Source organism: Strix uralensis, chromosome 4 (assembly GCF_047716275.1).
Source record: "Strix uralensis isolate ZFMK-TIS-50842 chromosome 4, bStrUra1, whole genome shotgun sequence".
NCBI classification, from domain to species: Eukaryota; Metazoa; Chordata; class Aves; order Strigiformes; family Strigidae; genus Strix; species Strix uralensis.
In genome coordinates this window covers 97,580,616-97,600,896 of record NC_133975.1, presented here as the reverse complement: position 1 = coordinate 97,600,896, position 20,281 = coordinate 97,580,616, and the positions used below count along the sequence as shown (strand labels likewise).

The following is a 20,281-nucleotide window of genomic DNA, read 5'->3' as shown; positions in this document are numbered from 1 at the left end:
ACTAGTGGTAATGAAAAACTTAAGTTACTCAGGTAGCTTTGGAAAACAGTATGATAGGACACACCTTGTAGATTACTTTTTTATTCTAAAGGTGACAGAAATTGCCAGATACAATCATTGCAGGTGAAAACTGTTGGAGAGTATTTGTATGGAACAGAATTTAGGTGACACCTATCTTAATAGGGTAAATTTTTTTATTCTGAGGAAAGGAAAAGTATGTGCAGCATTGTAAGACAGTATATTTAAAACCAACCAACCAACCAACCAACCAAAAGCAGACCAAGAAACTTAAGCAACCATTTTCTATCCTCTCTTGCTAGGAGTCTGAGAAGAAAAAGGCTCTTTAAGGGGGCTGGCAATTGATAAAAAGTACTATAACAAAGGAGAAATTACAAACTATTTCTCGTGAAGAAAGATAAGAACCATACTAAAAGCTCAAAAGGTGTTGTTCAAGAGTTCTTTAAAAATTTGAAAGTCAGAATGAAGTTGTGCAAATGAGTGGAATAAAAGGACTGAGAGTAAGTATATAGGAGTAACACAGTAACAGACTAGTAAGATTAAAAAGGTTACCGTTAGCAAGGGACATTAAAAACAGACAAATATTCTATAAATGCAGTGGAAATAAAAAGTCAAAACCAAAAATCCATTATTTAATGAAGGAAGAGGGCAAATGGCACAGATTTGATGCCTTTTTTTATTGCAGACTTCATAAACAGTGATCAGATCCTTCATTAAAATTAATTTCATTAAGTATTAGGACTGGAGGACAGATTAGGTGAAAAACATCTCAAAGACACTGAAGAAATTAGGTATTTTCAAAGCGGCAAGGACAGATTAAATTCTACAGGCACCTTGTGAACCAGGAAAAGTCCTTCCTGAACCATTTACAAATACCTTTTAGAAGTCATGGAGGTCCCAGAGGACTTCAGTGGGCATAGCAGAGGCCTATCTTTTTAAAACGGGAAAAACTAAGAGAAATAAGGAACAGTGAACTATATTTCAAAACTCAGAAGAGAACTAAAAAGGTGATGAGAAGCAGCCAGCATAGACTGATCAAGAAAGAACTCAGAAGTCAAACCAGGCTTGTTTCTCCCTGCTACATGGAACCCACCCTTTCCCAATCTTTGGTCCTTTCTCTAAATATTCCCACATTCCCACAGCCCTGTTAAAAGAATCCCATAATAACCTTTAAACAATTGCAAAGTGCCATTCCCCCTGCATTCCATAGCGAGTCCCCTGTAGGCAATACTTTACTCTGCAAGGAGTTCTGGAAGAGTTTCTTTGGGTTTCACACCAGGGACAATGGTCTAATTATTCTCCTTTGGTAGTCTTAGGAACAGTCAAGTCTATGTCTTCCAGTTTTCACTGATAAGGTTAACTAGGGTTCCTCTGCCTGTCACTATTCATCTGAACCTCACCAGGCTTTTGTGCTTACTATGATTAATCACATAGTCTAACAATAACATGGCACAATGACCACAACCTGTGACCTGGGAGGTTCGGATTGGACGTTTGGAAAAGCTTGTTCACCAGGAATAGTGCAACATGGGAACAGCTTTCCCAGACAGACTGTGAAACCTCCATGCTTGGAGGTTTTTAATACCGGCTAGACACAGCATGACTGAACTGAACAAGCATTGGTGATAATCCTGCTCAAAGTGAGGTTGACAAGAGACCACCAAAACAACCAACACTTCCATCATCAACTGTCTTGACTTCAGAGATAATAAACCTTAAAAGTATCTAGCATTTCAGGTTTGATCCAGATTTGGCGTATTGAAAAATATGATACAAGGCTCAGAGTCATATTTTAAATACTACTTACCTGTATACCACTCAGCTTTCAGGGTAATTTCTGCTCAAAAAAAGACATTTAGTAAAATCAGTAAGATGAAAATATTTTCCATCTCAATGCAACAGTTTTACCTTAAGTAGATGATCAAAACCAAATAGCAATATTTTATAAGTACCTGCACAAATATTTGATTCAACAATTTTAGCTGGTTATCAGCCCAAAAATTTTTAACAGGCAATGTGTTGATCTTTGATTTGAATCAATTAGTTTTACTGGTTTAAAACACTGTAGCCTAACCTTGTAATATAAAAGTCTAAAAATGATTTTCTCATCTGGGACAAGAAGCAGCTGGGAGCATTGTCATGGCAACCATCTCATTTCCAAAGAGAGATTCTGTGACTTCTGTTGCTCTCTAGCAACCTCAAAGCTGAAGTAGCATTGCTAAAAAAAACCAAGAAAAAAGAGGGGCTTTTCATATAGAGCAATTATACCATCACAAGAAATGCTTGGATCATAAAAAGAATGCTTCAGAACATAGGGCAGGCTTTAAATAAACAAATCAAATTCTTAGTTTGATGATGAGCCGAGGGAAAAAACAAACCCAGAAGACCCCTATCCTGCCATGTGTGTGTCTGTGCAGCTGACTGTGGAATCAATCTCTCCTGGAAATGATGGTTATCACAGACCTCACAGTTAACTAACCATAGTTAGTCTCACACTAACTACATGACTTAGTTTCTTGATCCTGCTGTTGTTTAAGGAAAATGGATAGCAACATGAATAATACATGGGGAGTAGATAGGGTGGGAGCAGAAACATTTACACCAAAACAAGACATTTCACTGCCCAAAGTTCTCCCCAGGAGAGAGTTGAGATCACAAGAATTAGTCAGATTGCTCAATGACTACTGAAAGGTTTTAAGGAACTGTGGTGTTAAGAACCTACAGTCTAAGAACCTATATAGGCTAGAAAACCTCTAATACCTCTTTAACACACTAATTCTGAAACTTAACCTATAGAATTTAGAAACTAAGGGAAGTTCATAAACAGACCTCAGGGTTATGGTTTAAACTCTTGTTTATTTACCCTTGCTTCAGTTTGGTTAGCTTAATGACCTTTCCTGACTACTGCATTTTAAGCATTCCAGGTTATGGCATACTTGGGCCACAGATGATGGTCACTCAGAGGAAACTATCTGCAAGTGCTACAGTACAAGACCATAGGGAATTTTTCATCATCTACTATCTGCAGCTATCATGTGGAATAGCCATAATGCTGTGTTCAGCAGCTGAGACCAATGCCCCTTGCACTGGCTGGAGAAAGAATACTAAACTTCTCTTCAAAAGTAACACTACATAGAAGAGCAAGATCTTCAGATGCATTTACATATTTTTCCACAGCTATTTATATAACCTGGCTGCACTGGTAATTTTGGTCCATATTTTGTTCATAAAGGATCTAACTGAAGCAAGTAAGCACTGCTAAAAATAGCAAACGCAGCAGAGCCCATTTCATGGTTTGGACTTCTGTTGATAAACTGTATTTAATATTTTCAGTAACATATGTTGTTATTGCAGAAATACCTGCTTATTCAAATTCTTAACTTGGAACATCAAAGAATTATTAGGCAGTAAAAGTATGTAAACACAAACTGTATGTAAGGTATTAAAAATACAGGAAGGAAGAGTAGGCAACGTGAGCACCATTTAAAGAAAAAAACCCAACAAACAGTGTTTAAATCAAGTTAGAAATTTAAGTCTTTGTAGCCGTAATCACTTCTTACAAAGAAGCACACTTGAGAAAGTGGAAGTTTACCTAGTTAAGAAAAGGCTATCAAGTTTAAACAATGTACAAAAGATTAAAAAAGGCTAACAAGGTACTGCAAAGCTATAAAGGCACTTAATGAACTTCAGAGGGCAAGTTTAGTCCATCATGGACAAAAGATGCATAAATAGCTGCAGTGTATGAAGGAGAGCATGCAGATTTTTTGTAATACACATCTAAGATTGAAAGAGGCAGAATTCTTCAAGTGTGTTTCTTTCCTATGTGATACTAATAAAGTGGGCTGAAAGCAGCAGGTGACTTTCAGTGTTAGGTACTGGGATTTAAGTTGACATTTTTCATGAGGAGCTACACAGGCCCTCTAGACATTTTCTTCAATTTCCCACCCCCCCCCACCCCCCCCAAGGAAAAACCGTAAACAGTGCATTTTGTTAATCTCTTGTATTTTCAGTGAACTCTGTACAATCTTTCTGATACTCTCCACAGGGTACACTTAAAGGGTTTGCAAAAAATTCTACAATAAAATACACCTCAAACGTATTACAAAGAAAGCGCAGCAATTTGATCAGATCTTTCCAGAACAAATGACCTCTCCACCATTAGCTAGCTACCTGGTGAGAAATAATTGGTTGCTACCACTGATACACTTGAAAGCGCAAGTGATGTATACAATTATTTCTGCCAGCACCAGGTGAACAGATTTTGCTACAGCAATTTCAACAAGACCCTTATAGTCTTCATAAAAATGAAGGGCAAATAGGAGTGAAAAAACTCTGTGTAAATACCATGTGAATACAATTAGCAGGAAAACAAATGAAAACAAAAGAGGGAATATCAACACTACAAATCCAAAAATGAGAGGATTACAAGATAAGGTTTCTCAAGGAATCTCTACCGTCTATAGATTCACATGCCTAAGATGTGGGGAACCCTTACAAAGCTACAGGTAGAAGTATTATTTTTAAGAACCATCTGGATCCTTTAATCACATACGTGGTAACCTGACCATTGTTCAATTCTCATCACTTTTGGTAAATATGATGGATGCTGTACTTATTCCACTGTAAGTTTGTCTTTTAGTAATTGCTTCACCTCTCATCAGAGCTCCTCTTTGTAAGAGATAATGTTTAGCACTGCAAAAATACCACCTCATTAGGTGGCTTAATCTTGATCTCCCATTTCTTGATACTCTTTCCCCGCAGGGTGTTCTACTACCATGGTCAAGAAATTGAATCTTTATTAATACAGTTTATACATTTCCCACCTGCCAAGTTGAAGCAATCTGAAATGCATCTATGGATGGTTGAGAAAATGAACTGGTAGGAAAAGAAACACTCCTCCCTGCTCCCAAAAATTAGTTCAAAGTCTTATTCTGTTCTGATCCCAGGAATGTGAAGTATTACTCCAAGTATGTAACTGGATTGTCCTTGCATCTGCACGGTAAACAGCAGTCCTGTGCCCTGCACACCAGACTATGATCTTGGGTGCCCTATTCTCCATTCTGAAACACAAAGGCAAATGGTACACCTCCATTTACCAGGCAGCAAGAAGATCTTTAAAGAATCCAGAGACCTTCTGAGGAGCACATTCTAATATTTCAAACAGAAAATATTCCTTTAAAAACATTTTTACTTTTTTACTTGCTCTGTTTTCAAATCAGTTTCACCACCTTTTGTATTACTTTTTGATGTTTGTATTAAGCTTTAAAGAATCAGTTCAAAACCGAATTTTGGTCAAAAAATGCCATGAAAGGTTTTATTTCTGTTGTATATTTGCTACCATTTGTCCTTGACTGACAGTCTTTAATTAATTTTTATTCTTATCAGCCATGCAGAACCAAATACATAACAAAAGTGAGTTCAACTGTAATGTTTTTGTGCATCATCAACAGAAGAGCTAAGTAGCTAAGTTTCACTTGCACAGAAAATTATAGTCATTAAATCTTCATAACATCGAAAACAAAGTATTACACAAGAGTCACTGCCAGCATGATTTGAAGGAATAACCTTGTAATTTCAAAAGTAGACAGGGTTTCCTGAAGAATCAATACTTATTATAACAAAGGACTCATAATCCTTTATAGATTTTTAAACAACAGAAATAAAGAAACCTATTTGTGACCTCAAGAAACTTTCACTAGCTTAAGCTCAAAATAGACTAAAACTCAATACCATTCCTACAGACAATTTTGTGACTAAAAGCTCCCTGAATGTTCTATTATTTTATGGTCTGAATCACCAGATTTTACACACAGTATCAAGTTCAAAATACTAAGGTCCTGTCTTTACAGACACTGAAATGATGAAAGCAGTAAGATTTTTGACATTCTTTTTTTCCCAGTTGATATTGCTTGCTTTTTGGCACTTAAGTGTAATAATGTGTTTTGTATTTAGTCAGTCCATTGACAGACTATCACACAGAATGAAGCCTACACTAATAGTGGGGGAAAGGTGGATTGCTCAGTGGCTAGATTATACCATTTAGAGAAGAGCCTTAAATAGGTGTCCAGATTTTATATAGTGACTGAGGAAAAGACTGATCAGATCTCTCCCTTGAATGGCATAGCAATCTTACCCAGCTGGAAAGAAACATGGGATCACTGCTTTTTCTTCACTCACAGGTGTAACAGGGAAATTCAGAAGTCTTTGCTCTCCTAAAAGCTGTGACTACAGTTATTGACATACAGACATATATGAGTCATGAAGTGGACAGACATTTTCATTTGCTCTCTTATCATCATTTGTCCATATATGCTAGCATTACTGCCAATGTTAGTCATCTAAAAGAGAATGTCTATAGATCATCACAAAAACATTTTTCATCTACATTTTTTTTAAAAGTTATTTTCTTGCAAAATTCAGTATTTGGGTCAAATCTGCCATGGCAGCAGTCCTTAAAATTTCTTCAGTCTTTTTCATGTCCTTACATTACCTTGGGGGTCTTTCTCCAAATTGTTCTCATTTAAATCTATAGCTTCAAGTATCTTACTAAACGAAACACTGCCAGAAAACTTCCCTGAACACAGGAATCTGCTGATTCATAGAATTAAGCTTGTGTGATAGTTGTCGATACAGTTTTGGATATGTCAAATAACAACACTCTCCCCTCCATTCCTGGATATGGTAGGGAAGTCATCATGGGCAAGAAACAGCTCCTGAGACGCAGAGTCTATACACTCTGTTTTGGAGTACGGCATGCACAGAAGTTGTTCCAGGCCTCAGTGCCAGTTCCCTTTGGAGATACAGATCACAATTAAGCCAAATAAAAATAGGATCTTTCCAATGCCCTGTGCACCACAGGTGCAACTTGTGCTTTTCCTGCCCAAGAATGTACAAAATCTCCATTTCTTTAACCTTTCAACATACTTTCTTCAGTAAATCTGCCTTTCCACTGATTTGAAGTTCAAAATCTTAAATTCTGTATTCCCTTAGCCCATCAACAGTACATACAAACACTTCTATGCTCCTTCAGTTCATTAAATAAGCATAATATATAGCTATATATATATCCGTACTTCATTCTGATGAGTCAGAATGAAAAACATGCATTGCCACTAAGGATTTACTATTATTTGTATTTTTTATTGGCTATTTTCCTGAAAGAAGTTTTAAATGACACAAAAAAATCATAGGAATACAAATTCACCATCTACTATCAGTAGCAGCAGGATTAATGTCAGACATGATGTCTTAGAAATGAAAGTTAAATCCTTTTAGTACCTTGAGGTACTGCCATCACTGTTAGCCTGTAAAAATAGGGTCCTTTTATCAAACTGTAAACCAAACTTTGCCCTCTTTGAGCTACTGATCACACACAACCTTTATGCAACTAAAGGTCCAGTAACACCCAATTGATGTTTAAATGTATCTTAGTGATTTAATACACTTCTCGCTAAACTGGAAAAGAGTACGTACTCCAATGGCCTAGATTGCTTTGGAAGTCTCAACATGTGGTTACTTAAAAGGCTTGCTTTAATAAATATGTATAAAGAACTACATATAAATGCTTAATAAAGGTGCTCTTTAAGAAGATTACTTACTGGCTTTTCTTCAGTAAGCTCATAGCTGTACTATTTGAGTACCTGATGTTCATTACTAGATTTATTCTTACAATTACTTTTCTGAGACAAGCTTCTCATCCTTCATACACAGAAATTGAAAGAAATCATAAATGATTTGCACAAAGCCCAACAGTTGCATCAAAACCCAAGGCACTTGATTCCAGAGTTTCAGGTCCTCTTCACGAATACAAATCTTAACCACAAGCAAATCTTTCTCGCCATTGCCATCCCACTTCGTCAAAAAGATAGAACACCAACAATTATTTCATTTTAAACAGTGATTAGATATCTATACATTTAATTTTTTCCTTACATGTGAAGAATGGAAGCATCTTTGATGAAGTAATTGATAAAATTATTTCAAACTGTTCTAAACACCTTCCAGGCCATCTTAAATGACTAATATTTGAAACAGACTTCAGCAAAATGTGTTTCCTCTCCCTTCTACAGAGCCTGTCATAAACTCGAGTTGCCCGCTGATACACAACATGGCTAAATGAGCTCTTAGGCTACAAATCCTTCAGATGAGGTGAGCTGACTGTATTACTCACATTCACTGCCAGACCGAGTTCCTGCTTCTAACAGCATGTCTCTGGTGCTTACTTTCTGCTGGCTCTGGTAGTTCTTTCACCCTTCCGTGAGCTGATCTAACTCTCTAAAACATAACAGAAATCCAGCAGAAATATGGACAAATTTATCTTGTTAAAGTCAACGAATGGCAAAGCCTGAGAAGTACCAGAACTTGTAGGGAGAAGGCAGCAGGATTACCCAGTCCAAGCTGAGAGAGCAAGTCTTCCTCCTTTTGGCAGAGGAAATCAGCTTGTCCGTAGTCCAAGCAGATTCTGCATATCTTTAATTTCTGTTCTGAGGGATCAGCTGCTTCAATTTACCATCTGCCTTATGCCATCTCAAGTAGCCTCACTAAAAGGCAGCTACATTTTTTGGTAAAATTGAGATGTCAGACCTAACACAGAAGACAGACTACTAAAAATCTATAAAAGATGACAATTAAAACTGAACTATAGCAAACATTTACATTCTGCATAAAGACAACCCTGCACTATACTAGTAACTGCAATACAAAAGTTATCAAATAAGTTGGTGCCATTGTAACTAGCATTACTTCAGCATCAGACCAATACACTTTATCACAAAGGTGTCTGAAAAGGAGAGGAGTAACATATATGATTGAGGGAATAACATCAGGTAACAAGATTTTTGGGCTTGGAATGTTCAGATAACAGAAGCAGAGTTTTCTGTTGAAGGCAAGGGAGTGGTATACTGCATCTGATCTTGATGCACAAAGAAATTGCCTGGACCTTGATACATCAGTTCTAAGAAAAAAAGAGAAGTGTTGAATATTCCATATGGTCCTTCCAAAGTTTTATTAGGATCGTTACCATTCCTGTCAATTTTTTTACTGTGAACTCTTAACAGAGACTTTCATCTTTCCATGGCCTGAATTCTCCATTCTCACTTAAAGGGAGATCAAGACCTTGAACAGACACAATTAAAGAAGGCAGAAATATTGTTCTTACCTTTGTAACAAGGAAAAATGCATAGGTATGATTAATTACCAAACAAACTGTGATTAAAACAAGTTAATGCAACTTAATTGTCATTCAAATCACTGTTAAACAAGAGTAACTTGTGGCTTGTACTTTCCAGGACAGCATAACTGCTGTCCATTGCTCCATCTTCAAAGAACTGCTCCCTGTTTTACGTATGAATTTTTCAGTAAGATGCTGCTGGAAGAGGAGGTTTTGGTTTTGTTGATTTTTTTTGGTTTTTTGGTTGTTTGTGTTTTTTTTTTTTTTACAAAGGCAACATGACACTCATTTCAGTAAATCCTTCCAGCAAGAATATCCAAATATCCTCTTGCCTCTACTGGATATATTTTACATAGTATACAAAAAAGACTGCTCAAGCAAAACAAAAACAAGACCAAAAATGTGCAGCTTGCTTTGCAAGACTGAAATCTTTCACTGTCCAAAAAACGTTAGTTTATTTCTTCTCCAACATCTTCAAATTCGACTTCATCCTATGAATGAGTACTTATGCTTTTGCAGCTTTTATGTTTCACAGCACACTTCTAAGTCTGTATTCTAAGACAATTTATAGCCTTCCTAAGTGTTTGGCAGAACAAATAAATGCATTAGAATTGATTTTGCTTCAGGCGTACTTTAGGTGAACGTTAAATACCATTTTTGGAATCAGATATACATTACCCATACTGCATGGGTACTGTTACCTAAGAAGTTAGCAATTGTAAAAATGGAAAAGAACAGCATTTATGCTAAAACAAAAAAAAAAAGCCAAAAAAACCCCAAACAAACAAGAAAAAAAGATTTATGGACACTTGCTAATGGTGTTTGGTAGGTACTCTTGCCATTTTAATTTGCAAATGTTCACGTAGTGGAAATCAATTCTTTCAACTTTTCTCTGAAGTTGCTGGGTAGCTTGAAGATACTGCAGTACAGACACACAGGCATGCTCAAAGAACAACATTTTCCCAGTGACACAGCATACCTAGAGACAGCCATGTATATTTTGGAACATAATTTAAAAGATGAGTGGGATTTACCTTCCTACTGTACTTTTAGGTATTTTCTTCAATTTTTAACATTTTGTTCTGTCTTTGGCTTCAAATCTTACCACTGATAAGAAGAATGCACAGTACACAGAAAACAGTAAGAACCAAGTGTTGGAGAAGTGATACATGTGATTTAGAAAGATCCAAGATAAACATTCATCATGTTATATAGATACCTTGGATTCATAATTGACAGAGCTTAAAAGACTTTCTGATGCAGGATGCTTTGCTTTCCCCCCCGCCAAAGAGTTTTTAGCAGAAAGTAGATCAGAGTAAAACTGGGCAATAAAAAGTGGGAAGTCCTTGAACTAAGGTGTTCAGACAGCAAACAACGTAAAATAAAATTATTTTATATGTAACATATATGACAGGCTGATACAGCAACTTACTTATTCAGTAAACCCACGACTCAATTTTGAAAGGATTTGTTCATTTCAGAACCCAACAGCAAGTATAAAACATTAAAGCCATCTTAAGACTGAATTCCACTTCTATTATTTTTGATTTTTTTTATACATTGTCTTATGATTAAGACATTTGTTACTGTTTAGCACATCATATAATTTATAATAATTCTCTACAGAACAATATAGTTAATTCAGTATCATCAATAACTTTATACAGATACAGTATTGAAGCAGTGTCCTCTTTTGCTTACTGTCAAGTACAAAACAGCTTATACAGACTAAAAAAAGCTATGCACCACAGTTGTAGCATACCGTATTTTGTGCCTGATTAAAGTTTACAGTAGTGGCTTTTTGATCTTTCAAGACAAATGAACATGACACCACATAACCAACAGTTGTGCAAACTCAGGCTTAGGAGGAAGACTTAACTACCTCCTTTTCCCAGAACTACTTTTCCCTGCTTTACTGCTGCTACTACCAGACTTGCTGGAAGATTTTGAAGAAAAAAGTCTTGTCATGAATTCAGAGACATCTGGCAGCTCATGGTTGGAATTCAGCATGTTCATTGACTGCTCCATTTCCTGCATGCAAAGATTAGATAACCTTAATAGCTAGTAACAATTCCGGCTGTCTCAAAGGCATCAGTTGAAAGACTGTATCAGGAAGATGTAAAATTTTCTCAAATACTCTTTTACTATTTATAATCCTCCAGGGTATGTATTGCTACGTATTTTTATGCAACCACAGCCAAATGCCCAGCTACACACAGAAACATAAAACCCCAAAACTAAAAGCACTGATATGTGGAAAAAGGTAACCATGTCTTAAGCAGTCTTACAGGGCAACCACCTGATTAAAAAATCTACAGGAAAATGCCATTACTTATTTTCAGCATTATTTTCCTCCATTTAAAAATTTAAGCTTTTGTTTAATGTGCAGATCCGTGTTCTCACAGATTTCACATACTTTTGTGTTTTCAAATTAGTGTTATTTATGCTAAATCTAACAACTTTTGGAGGCTGTTTGAGGGGATTAGATATTTTCACTGCCCTACTTTGTAACATCAAGCTATTAGTGTACAGTATCTAAGTTTTCTTTGTTTCATGAAAGGAAGGATTTTGATATGAGACCATCTATCCAGCTAAGCTTAATGTAACTTTAGAGCTTAGCACAGTGGCTCTGTGAGATGAATTAGTACAGTTTAAAACAAGCAAACCAACCCTGAAGTGCTTTTAATGCATCCAACAGCTGAACTGTATATCCACAATGTGATGCTTACAGTAATTGGCAATTTAATGCAGGATTATCACCTTGCTCTTCTAGCTAACGTTCAGAATGATATAGCTTTAACTGTTTTCGAGGTATAAACCAAGCAAAAGCTGTTAGGGTAGCCTTTGTTACTATTGCATCTATACTACATCTCTACTTAATGCCTCTGCAACAAGCACAGTTACTAAATCATTAACTTTCTATATAAACTAGTGCTGTGCTGATTCCATACAGAAAAAGCAAGTTAACTTGAAAAATGTAATACAAGCTCCATACCCTCCACAATCAAACTGAAGCAGGATCTACACTAAGAATTTAATACATGACCATCTAGAAAATGCCATTACAATTGAGTTCTTAAAAATACCTTCTCCTATTCTTTAAAGATAATTTAAATTACAAGCAAGATTCCTTCAATGTAAAATTTGTCCTTAAGTTATATCAGACAGCTAATAAGAACTAAATCATCAGAACTACTGATGGTTTACCATCAGAACAGTCTGTCTATAAATAGCATCAGATAAGTGAAAAGAAGTAAGGAATAAGTGATTTTTTAAAAATTCAACTTCTGCAGTTCAGCTTGGTTTGAGGACCATGCCACAGATATCTAGCATATCTTCATATCCTGTATTTTAATCCAAATTAAGGCCAAGATAGCATTACATAGCTGATACGCTTTCCACAGATACTACTTTAAAGAAGACTCTGACACCTATAAAGTACTACTGAAGACAGTGGTCATTTAGAGGAAAACGAATTTAAATTAACCAAACCCTCAAAAAGCAGCCACCCAAGACAGACAAGGAATACTTCTAAAAATAAGAAAAGATTTAGCAAACACCTTGAATCTCCATTTTGTCCTAGCCTTCTGCTATTCGGCATTTGGCATGATGAAAGGACAATAAATCAGATAATTTAATGACTACATTAAGACCCTATTATCATATATACTATTGTGACATCTGGATTTAACAGTCTTGTAAACTATGTGGTTTAGGTTGATGGGTAAGAGAACCACTCATCATACTCTTCTCAACACACTTGACACTTACTAAATGATGCCTAAAAATGAAGTGCTAGATTTAAACATAGTGCAGAAATACACTGGAAATTTATAGAAAAAATAGCCCTTGAGAAATTATATTTGTCGCTCTAAAGAAACTCTGGAAAACACCACTCGTACTGTAACACTTTTAAAGCTGTGCCAAACAACGGAATTCTGTGTTGCGCTGTTTAAGAGCAAATTCATGAGTCTGAAATGTTAGAATTCATTGTTAGAACAGCAACACTGTACTAACTGGATACATGATGCCCATTAAGACTTCTTTAAAAGTTTATTACTTTTCTGTACCTTAAAATCTCATTATCTTTGTTCTCTATGTCTGCACCAAGTGAACATACTTACCCGTCTCATATCAGGGTCACTGGTGTTGACAACTTTAGGCAAAAGCACAAATATCAGTAACGGAAGAACCATCATCATCACCTACACAGGAAACAGCAAATATTTCTTCAGCTTATTTGTTGCTCCGGACATATTTTAGACATACTGACATAAAGCTTTGAAACACCCAAATTCTAAAACTATTGTGTTCTGAGTCAGTAACTCAGTAACAGTAACCCACTTGTCAGGAAAGAAACCTGATAAGGGAGTATTATGTTTTAAATAACAGATTTCAAAGTTGGACAATTAAAGTAAATGCTTGTTATCTCCTTCAACTGTTATAATTACAGTCTTGGGATATGTTGATCTCCACATTACTAGAACATCACGTTGTCAAAGGAACCAGACTATGGGCTATTTTCAGAGGACATAGGTTAATAGAGTGGGTATATAGGGGAGGAGAGGTTATAAAAAAAACTTGCTATTTGTAAACAAGTAAAAAAGAAATAAAACAATCCTCTCATAAGAGCAGCTCATCTTTTCTCAATTATTTTATTCTCAGTGTTCTGAAGAATAGCTATATTTGGATCCTTAGCATACTTTTAAACTTTGTGTGTTGCTGGTACGTACCATAGGGTTCATGAGGAAGTCTGTCCATCCCCAAGATTCTCTCTTTATAAAGTACGAAGGAGGTCCAGAAGATTTCATCTGGAGTGGGTATGGCAGCCTGACAACTTCAGAGGTTTTGATGTAATTCACGTATCTTGCTCTAATGAGCAAAATATAAATAAAATATAGATACAATCTTTAACAAAAAATAAAGATTATTTAAAATATTCCAAACAAATTTTCCTAATAGGCTATAAACATAACTAACTGCTAGGCAGTGATGTCTAGGCTTCACTTTTCAGAAGTTAATTTTTCTCAGCAGCATATTTTACGGAATCAAATGGTATTTATACCTTTTTTCCAGGCTAGTTATTAGGCAGGCTGAAAACCCTGTTATGGAAACAGACCCACAGATCAGAAACATCAGAACTATTTGTTCAAATGGTACTTCTGCAAAATATTTTTTTCTCACCTTCCTAAGGAGCAAGAAAAGCCTAAGGAGCAAGAAAAGCTACAATGTTTAAAGAAAAGTACAGCTTTGAACAGTGTAGTGTAGCTTAAACAGAGTTTGCTCAGGGCAATAATTATTTTTATATTAATACTACCTTTACCCTAAGTGCATTACTTTGCATTTATCAGTACTACATCTCAGTCTTTATTACTTTAAAACGTCTTTCCAAAGTTCTTTCCTAGTATTCTTCACTTAGGCTTAGCATTTAGATAGTCACTTGATACTATCATCAAACTTTGTCATTCTTCACACATTTTTCCTGATTTATGAATATTTAGCTGTGTTGTGCAACTCTAGGGATGCCTTCTGCCCATTACAAGAAAAATCATTTATTCCTTCTGAATTTTTCACCAAATACTCATCCACAGAATGTCTTTCGTTCCTACCTTAGGACTACATATTTTCTTCAAAAGCTTTTGAGATTTTCAAGTAGATCTTATCAAACATACCCATTATCAACAAGCTGTTTCCTCTAAGAATTCCAGTATTGTTTTGAAGGCAGAACTTCCCTTTGAAAAGCCCAGTTGACATTTTCCCCATGTATCACATTTCTTCATGCATCTCCCAACTGTATTCTTTGTTATAGTTTCTGTTTGACTGGTAGAGATGTCAAGCCTACTGGTGCTTTGCTCTGCGGACATATCCCAGCAATTTACTTGATGTCAAATCTGCTACCTCTAGCCCGCAGATACCAAAAGAGTGCTGAGAGGTTATACACACTATTGTGTCTATTTCATGAAGTTCCTTCCATATTTATTACATATTTGTTGTTGCCAGTGAGATACTGCCTAAAGTTTGGGAAAAAAATCTAAACACAAGTTGTGCTATTATTATTATAAACAGACTGCATTGGTTTTAGTTTGAGATTTCAATTTTTAACCTCCCCTAAAAATACTGCTGCAGTGTTTATCTTGATGCTTATACTTCTAAAACGTAACAGCATCTTTTACAAGATACTGTAAAAGACAAACTTGAAGTTAAAATACTCTGTGTGTGCCTGTATGAAGAAAAATTAACTACAAACGTGTTCATTTAAACAAAGATCACCTTATTAGATAGGATAGCCATTTCTCTGCATTACTTACTGAATAGCATGCAGTTACAGACATACAGTTGTTAGGGATAACTTATCTGGCTGTAACATAAAAAAAAGCTAATAATGCTACAGAAATACTGCAGGCTGGCAACTACCAGCATTTGCCAGTAACTGTAAGGAGTATCTTATGGAGGTGTCACAGAAATATTTTAGAATTTAGAATCAGAATGAATTAGAATTTCACTGTGCCAAGTCTTGACAGAACATTTACCAGAAAAGAAAGGAAAAGGGAAGAATTAAAAAAAAAAAGGTACTGGCAAAAGATAAAGCAGTTCAGTGACTTATGTGTAGATTTTACTTCAGGATAGTTGCATAAGAAAATAACAACAGTAAACAACAAGGACTCTTTGTATCTATTTCCTCTTATTTAAGGCCATAAATAAGAAAGGAAGAAATGAGACTTTGGATTTTAAGATGTGCTCCTAGAAGTGATGTTAAAAGAAGCTGAAACATACGGTCTGAAATGGAATATCAGATCTACAGTACTGTTTACATGACTTCCTATACTGTGCTGTCAGGCATACTTAATAGATCAGTACAGAAGCAAATCAGGAAAGGCTCACCTCATTTTGCCTTTTGAAGTTATGTCAACTCGCACGGGCTCAAATTTATGAGCAGGGGATATAACTTCCACTACATAAGATCCTGAAGGTACATCATGAACCACAAAACTTCCATCCGTCCTGAAAAAACAGTAAGTTCCACTACATTTCAATATGCTCCAGTAGACTAGAGAGGGTTGGGTTTTTTTTTAAAGAAGAAACAGTAATATCATAATTTTATATTATAAATTTTAATATCAACAGTGACCAAAAAGAAAATTTAAATCGCTCAGCACTCATAATATCAAGCCCCTTAAGGTCATCATTGTGTGCCACAAGAGCAGCAGAAGATTTTCTCCTGCCCTCAAGCTATTGTCTTGCTGGAGGAGTAGTTTAACAGCCTAAATAAAATTTGAAATGGTTAAGATTTCATGTATTCAAATGATGGCAGAAACGGCTTACACCTTCCTTTCTCCTTCTGAAACACATACAATGAAGTATACTTTGCTTCAGTACTTCTGCTGGAAGCAAAAAAACCCCAAAAATTGACATCCTACATAGTGTGGGTAGGTATTAGAGATGACTTGCAATGCACAAAAATTGCAGTTTGTGCCTTTATTGCAAAATAAGAGGTTTTTACTTTTAATTACTCCTTTTAGGACTAGCCCACGCTGTAAAGCTCTATCACAACAATAAGGAAACTAAGAGCTCTGAACATATACACAGAAGGGATTTTTAGACAGACTGCTTTTATTTTAAAATATGAAACTTCAATATTCAGTGAAAATATTAGTAAAAAAAGCTTCAGCACCAATTGCCATTAAAGTACCAAAGTTTGCAGTTTTCCTCCTACATGCTTCCAGAAGTTTCCAGGAAGAAAAATTTAGTGTTCTCTACCCTTTTAAAATTAATATAAAAGATCTCTCCTAAAAATAAGACTCAAAGTTAAGACAAAAAAAAGTTGTTCAAAGGGTAAAAAAAAGAAAACCTGATACTTCAGATACTTGCATCAGGAAAACAAATGAATGAACCCTCTTAAAAGTGCAAAAAGAATTTTGTCTTTATGTCCTTCACGGAAGTTCTCTCTCTCAAAGACGTACATCACTTAAGGACCTTCCCACCATGAAGACAGAAGCATACAAGCAGTACTGTGTAGGTGGGTTTCACTAATACTTTATGTGATGATTTGAACCCCTAAGAATGCTTACACTAAGGATGTTTCCCTAGGAATTTCCTTTTAATTTTTCATTCTTTATAGTATTACTTTGATAAAATTCAGTTATAGTTTTTTTCTGAAGATTTATTTATATGACAAAGCAAATTCTCACTTCATATGCTGGTATCCAATACTGCCTTTTTAGAAGAAAAAAAGTTTCATTTTTATTACAGTGAGGAAGCTAGTCAGATTTATGAAAATGCTTGCACTAGAGAATGACCCTTGAAATAGTCAAAAACCAACTTTGCTATGTCAAATAATTTCCTTTTTTTGATAACTGCAATGACATCCATGTAATATATAATCAAAACCTGCCTGAGATGGTGACAAAAGACGGTCACAAATTTATCTTCTGATATACCAAATACATTTAATTCTGTCACTGAAAGTAACCGATCTTTCTACTGAGCCTCAAATACCACTGTTATTTAAGACAACTTTTCTTTCTTCTAACACAGTTCTTACTAAAAGTATACTGTCATCCAATACTGTCCTCATTACGAGTGACAAAAAAAATCCCAACCAACATAAAAAAATTTTTGCTAAAATTTACCATGCTTATAGTAGCCCAACACCTACAAATACATTTATCAAACTGAATAACTTATATAGTATTAATTGGTTGACTGTAAATTATATAATTTGATGACTATAGATGTATCAAATTAATGTAACTAATAAAGCCTGATATCTAGGTTACACTGTCATAAATATGGTATGCTCTTAGCTAAAACTATTTCCTCATACTTCAGACAACTTGAGTTCCAAGCAAGGATTTGGAAATCTACCAACTCCATGGTATTTATTAAATCAGCCCCTAAATATGATGTCAGGCTCCCACAAATTGGTTGTACTGGCTTATCAGGTGCTACACTGACAAAATTCTGCAAGTTTTGCAGAGTAAAATCTGTTGCATTAATCTATCAACAGTTCCCAGAGTCAAAGATCAGTTCAACTTTTACTGCAGAGGGAATAATTAAAAATTATTGGTATTTATGCTATTATTCTTAATTCTGTATGAACTTTCTCACTTTAATACATAATTTTAAAAGAAATGTATTACACTGTATTAAAAATAATAAAAAGGATTTTAGAATTAGCTTCTACTCTTGAAATTATGAAATCAGTTCAATTCGTAATGCTGAGGGCATTTTCCACGTCCTAAAATCTCTAGGTCCCCTGCTGATCTGAACATACCCACTACCACCTGAGCCGGAATAAGCTAATGTGATTTTTTTTACAGCTTCCAAATGCACTTGTATGATCTTATGTGAAGCAATAATGCCATATCCCTTGAAATGGCTTTCACTGTACAGTGAAAAAGTTTTTCACGGGTACTGTAATAGAGAACTACAACTACAACGTTCTGCCACAAACAGAATGAGCAAATGCTTAGCGGAGGAGAGGCTCTCAAAAAAGTGACAGAATTTACACCCACGAAAGCTGAGAACAAACACTGTACTCCAGAATTTAATGCAAATGTGTTTGGTTTGAGTTTTTTTTAATTAAAACTGAGTTCCAATTTGTTGATCGCTAAAAAGCCAGCAGCCTTAGTCACCAACGTGGTTACACCTGCAGGAGGCCGCGAGCACCGCCACCGACAGCGCTACCGGTTCCCACCGCAGTCCCGGCCGTTTCTAACGCCTGACGAGGTGAGGTGCAAGTGGACCCGCAAAGCCAAAGTCAGCCGCGGGACCCTCGTCTCCGCCGCCGTGCGCTGCTCAGCGGGACGAGGCCGCTAACGTGCGGGGAGCGGCTGCACCTTGCCACAGCGGGCCGCCATCTTACGGCCCCGGCTGCCGAGGGGACGCGAAGCGTGCCAGAGGCGCGGAGGAGATCTCCGAGCGGCACCGCCGCACAGCGCAACGCCGGCCCAAGCCTGGCGAGGGACGGCTACTGCCCCGCCGGGACCAAGCCCCCCGCCCCGCCCACCGCTCACTTCAGGAAGCCGACGTGCTCCTCCCCGTCCACCAGCACTCGGGCCCCCGCGATCCAGTCCTGCGGCTTCACCCCGGGCACCACAGCCCGGCCCTCGATCTTAAACCGCTCCCCGGGGCCCGCGCCGCCCGGCGACTCCGCCGCCCCAACTGCCTCCGAGCCCCAAGCGCCGTCGGGCAGCGGCGACGCAAAAAGCCAGAGCAGCAGCACCAGGCACGCGGCTCCGCTCCGCGCCGCCATCGCGCCGCCGCCGCCTCCCCCGCCGGACGGGGACGCCGCCTCCGCGCATGCGCTGAGCGCGAGCCGCCCGCGGCCCCCAGCGCAGCCCGCGCGGGGAGCAGGGCCGCGGCCTTGCTGCGCCTGCGCACCATGCAGGGGGGAAGGGGAGCGGCTGCCGTGCGCATGCGCAGCTGAGGGCGCGGCGCGCCGTGCGGCGGCGTACCCCGCCTTGGCGAATAGGAGTGAGGGAGCTGCGCCGCCATGATGCGTAGCGAGGCGGAAGTGCCCCGGCGGGGCCCGAGCGGCGGGGGGGGGGCGGGTCGTCGTACCGGCCCCGGCGGCGCAGCACTGGCCGGACAGCGCTTCCCCTGGGGCTCGGATTACGCACGGCGGGGTGCTGCCCGCCTCCGCATTCAGGAGCGCAGGCTGCGGGGAAGCCTCTTCCCTCGGGCACAGCGCCCGCAAGCCCCCCTGTCCCTCACTGGAGGCGATGCAGGTGCTCCAGGGCTGGATGGCATAGAGGTCTCTCAGATCTTACAGCTGGTGCTCTTGGCCCCTAAAAGAAGCGGCACGGGTAATTTGCAACCTGGATGATCTGTCCCCGTACACCATTTTTGAACAATTCGCTTATTCCAAAATGAGAAATGGAAAGGGTGGTGGAAGGGCAGGAGGGGTCCTTTGTTTTTCAGTTTGTAACAACAAAGGATAAGATAGTTTGCTACTTAAAACGTGGAAGGACACAAATGCGAACCTGAAGAACATAAATGTGTAAGAATTAATGTATTTTCCTTGGTAACAGATGGATCCATTTATAATTAAGACATTTTAATTTTAAGTTAAATCTTAATATATCATGCAAA

At 37.7% G+C, this 20,281-nt stretch overlaps 1 protein-coding gene across 1 annotated transcript; it reads right to left on the bottom strand.

The window, feature by feature from the left end:
- Positions 1 to 4,003: 4,003 nt before the first annotated feature.
- EMC7 (ER membrane protein complex subunit 7) lies at positions 4,004 to 19,474 on the bottom strand. Its single transcript, XM_074868152.1, has 5 exons — positions 19,204 to 19,474; positions 16,070 to 16,189; positions 13,921 to 14,059; positions 13,312 to 13,392; positions 4,004 to 11,218 (listed from the first exon to the last, which is right to left on the bottom strand). Exons 1-5 carry the CDS (start codon positions 19,440 to 19,442, stop codon positions 11,066 to 11,068), a joined length of 732 nt encoding a protein of 243 aa, XP_074724253.1. The 5' UTR covers positions 19,443 to 19,474; the 3' UTR covers positions 4,004 to 11,065.
- Positions 19,475 to 20,281: the final 807 nt, after the last annotated feature.